Source organism: Gekko japonicus, unplaced genomic scaffold (genome assembly GCF_001447785.1).
Source record: "Gekko japonicus isolate JY-2015 unplaced genomic scaffold, Gekko_japonicus_V1.1 scaffold4797, whole genome shotgun sequence".
Lineage (NCBI taxonomy): Eukaryota > Metazoa > Chordata > Lepidosauria > Squamata > Gekkonidae > Gekko > Gekko japonicus.
In genome coordinates, this window is record NW_015169324.1 from 38,967 (window position 1) to 42,375 (window position 3,409).

The 3,409-nt window shown below is 49.8% G+C and overlaps 1 protein-coding gene across 1 annotated transcript in view; it reads left to right on the forward strand.

The window, feature by feature from the left end:
• Positions 1 to 771: 771 nt before the first annotated feature.
• SNPH (syntaphilin) overlaps positions 772 to 3,409 on the forward strand; it is a gene marked incomplete at its 5' end in the record, with an annotated part of 14,948 nt that continues 12,310 nt past the window's right edge. The window contains one exon of the mRNA XM_015416629.1: positions 772 to 806. Within this exon, the coding sequence (XP_015272115.1) occupies positions 772 to 806 (35 nt within the window). The remainder of the gene's footprint in view (positions 807 to 3,409) is intronic.

A 3,409-nucleotide genomic window follows, 5' to 3' on the forward strand; every position in this document is an offset into this window, starting at 1 on the left:
TTTCTGTCAGAGTTCTCTCAGCCCCACCTACCTCACAGGGTGTCTGTTGTGGGGAGGGGAAGGGAAAGGAGTTTGTCAGCCCCTCTGAGACTCCTTCAGGTAGTGAAGGGTGGGGTATAAATCCAATCTCTTCTCTTCTCTTCTTCTTAACGTGTTCATTCTTCCAACCAGGTGGAGGGGAAAACATGTCTGGCCCACGCAATATCTTGGAGGGTTTCCCTGCAAACTTGAGGGCATGAATGTCCCAAACTGAGAAATTTTGGGGAAGATATAATTATTCAGATAAAGCACATAACTGGACAAAGTATACAATTTACTGTTGAACATATTGTCCTTAATAGATGGAAACCCAGCACCTGTTCAGACAGCATTAACAAAAGAGTGGCTTTTCTTTTATCAGCAGCTAAAAATGCTCTCACACCACAGTAGAAAAACACAATGGACCCAACTATACAAAACTGGCACTCAAAGCTTTGGAATATGTACATTATGGCTAAAATTAAAGAAAATCTCACTGATGCTTATTCGCAAGCAACTTCATCTAATTTAATTACAATATGGTTTCCCATTATACCGTATTTAACATGGCAAGAAGAAATACCACAGATAATTGACAAGCTACACCTTTAGTAGCTACTTATTTGAATAGTCAATAGATAATGTACTGTTATGATTAATAAGAACATAAGAGAACATAAGAGCAGCCAGTGCTGGATCAGGCCAATGGCCCATCCAGTCCAACACTCTGTCACACAGTGACCGAAAATACCAGGTGCCATCAGGAGGTCCAGCAGTGGGGCCAGGACGCTAGAAGCCCTCCCACTGTTGCCACCCCCCCCAGCACCAAGAATACAGAGCATCCCTTGCCCCAGACCGAGAGTCCCTATCTATACCTTGTGGCTAATAGCCACTGATGGACCTCTGCTCCATATAAGAACATAAGAGAAGCCAATGTTGGATCAGGCCAATGGCCCATCCAGTCCAACACTCTCTGTCACATGTTGGCCAAATATATCAGGGGCCATCAGGAGGTCCAGCAGTGGGGCCAGGACACTAGAAGCCCTCCCACAGTTGCCCCCCCAAGCACCAAGAATACAGAACATCCCTTGCCGCAGACCGAGAGTTCCTCTCTGTACCTGGTGGCTAAGAACCACTGATGGACTTCTGCTCCAGATGTTTATCCAATTCCCTCTTATAAGAACATAAGAGAAGCCAATGTTGGGTCAGGCCAGAGGCCCATCCAGTCCAACATTCTGTCCCACAGTGGCCAAAAATACCAGGTGCCCTCAGGAGGTCCACCAGTGGGGCCAGGACATTAGAAGCCCCCCCACTGTTGCCCCCCCCAAGCACCAAGAACACAGAGCATCCCTTGCCCCAGACCGAGAGTTCCTATCTATACCTTGTGGCTAAGAGCCACTGATGGACCTCTGCTCCAGATGTTTATCCAATTCCCTCCAATAAGAAGATTATTCTATCAGTGCTATGCTACCTTATCTGCTGTATGTTATGTTATAATTTTGATTTTCAATGGAATTGTTATTTACAAACTGGAGGGCATAATGAAGGGCGGATCAGAGGAGCAGGGAGCGTGGCGAAAGTGTTGTGTGGCTGGTAAAGGTGAGCTGATTAGCAAGCAGCTCTCCAGGCGACATCGACTTTCCCGTCTCCTTCAGCAGATGCTGACACAGCAGCAGTCCAGCAGCCTGGAAAAGAGGGAGCAGGCGGGCGTTCAAAACATGGGGCTCATGTGAACACACATGATAGCTGCCTTCTAGAAGACGAAGAAGAAGAGACTGGATTTATTCCTTGCCCTTCACTCAGAGTCTCAGGGTGATTTACAATCTCCTTTCCCTTCCCCTCCCCATAACAGACACCCTATTGAGGTATGTGGGGCTGAGAGAGCGCTTTCGAGCACTGCTCTAGAGAGAACAGCTCTGAAACAACTTGTGACCATTGTTCCCTCTAAGTTGAATTAGTGTGAGCTAGCTCATGATTTTTTAGCCTCCGGCTCACACATTTTTGCCTTAGCTCAGGAAGGATGGCTCCAGAGCAAACTAATTCATGCAGTAGCCAAATTCAGCCTTGTCTACTCAGATTGGTAGCCGCTCTCCAGGATCTCAGGCAGAGGTCTTTCAAATCACTTCTTCATAGGGTTGCCAGGTCCCTACCTCTTGGTGGCGGGAGGCTCTTGGCTCTTTGGTGTAGTGGTTAAGCTGTAGTTCTGCTAAGAGCTGTCCTTATAAATCCAATCTCCTCTTCTTCTTCAAGTACGCATGCCACGATGACGTCGCCCAGAAGTGACATCATTGCGCCAGGCACATCATGGAGGGGACACTCTAGCATTTGGCAAAAAAACCTCTATGGTCACCATAGAGTTTTTGAACGAATGCTAGAGTGTCCCCCCCATGCAACATGCCTGGCATAATGATGTCACCTCTGGGTGACGTCATCGGGCCAGGCACATCGGGCGCCATGGAGCTCTTCGGGGGCAGGGCTCCCGTGCTGGCCAACTGGCTGGCAGGAGGATCCGGGGGCCCAAATTCAGGGGGAAACCCCACCTCCATCGGGGGAATGGCAACCCTACTTCTTCACCCAAAGAGTCACCAACACGGGGAATTCACTGCCGCAGGAAGTGGCGGTGGCTACAAACATAGTTTCAAGAGGGGACTGGATCAACATGTGGCACTGAAGTCCATCAGTGGGTATTAGCCTCAAGGTACCCGAGTGTGTCGCATGACGGGGTGAGCTCCCATCTCTGGTTCCAGCTCCTGCCAACCTAGCAGTTCGAAAGCAAGCAATTGCACGTAGATAAATAGGTCCCACCTTCGGTAGGAAGGTCACAGCGTTTTTTGCACCTCAGCGTCTAGTCATGCCGGCCACATGACCACGGAAACGCCTTCAGACAGCACTGGCTCTTCGGCTTGGAAATGGAGATGAGCACCGCATCCCTACATCGGATTTGACTGGCTTTCGAGCAAGGGAAATCTTTACCTATAGAGGGAGAACTCTTCTGTGGGGCAGTGATGCTCTGTCCTCTTGTTGCTTGGGGGGCAAGAGTGGGAGGGCTTCTGGAGTTCTGGCCCCGCTGCTGGACCTCCTGATGGCACCATAGTTCTGACCACTATGTCACACAGAGTGTTGGACTGAATGGGCCACTGGCCTGATCCAACATGGCTTCTCTTACACTCTTATCACCTCCTACCTGATTCTTTTAACTGGAGATGCCGGGGACCGAACCTGGGAACATAAGAACATAAGAGACGCCAATGTTGGATCAGGCCAAAGCCCCATCCAGTCCAACACTCTGTGTCACACAGTGGCCAGAAATACCAGGTGCCATCAGGAGGTCCAGCAGTGGGGCCAGGACACTAGGAGCCCTCCCACTGTTGACCCCCCCCCCCAAGCACCA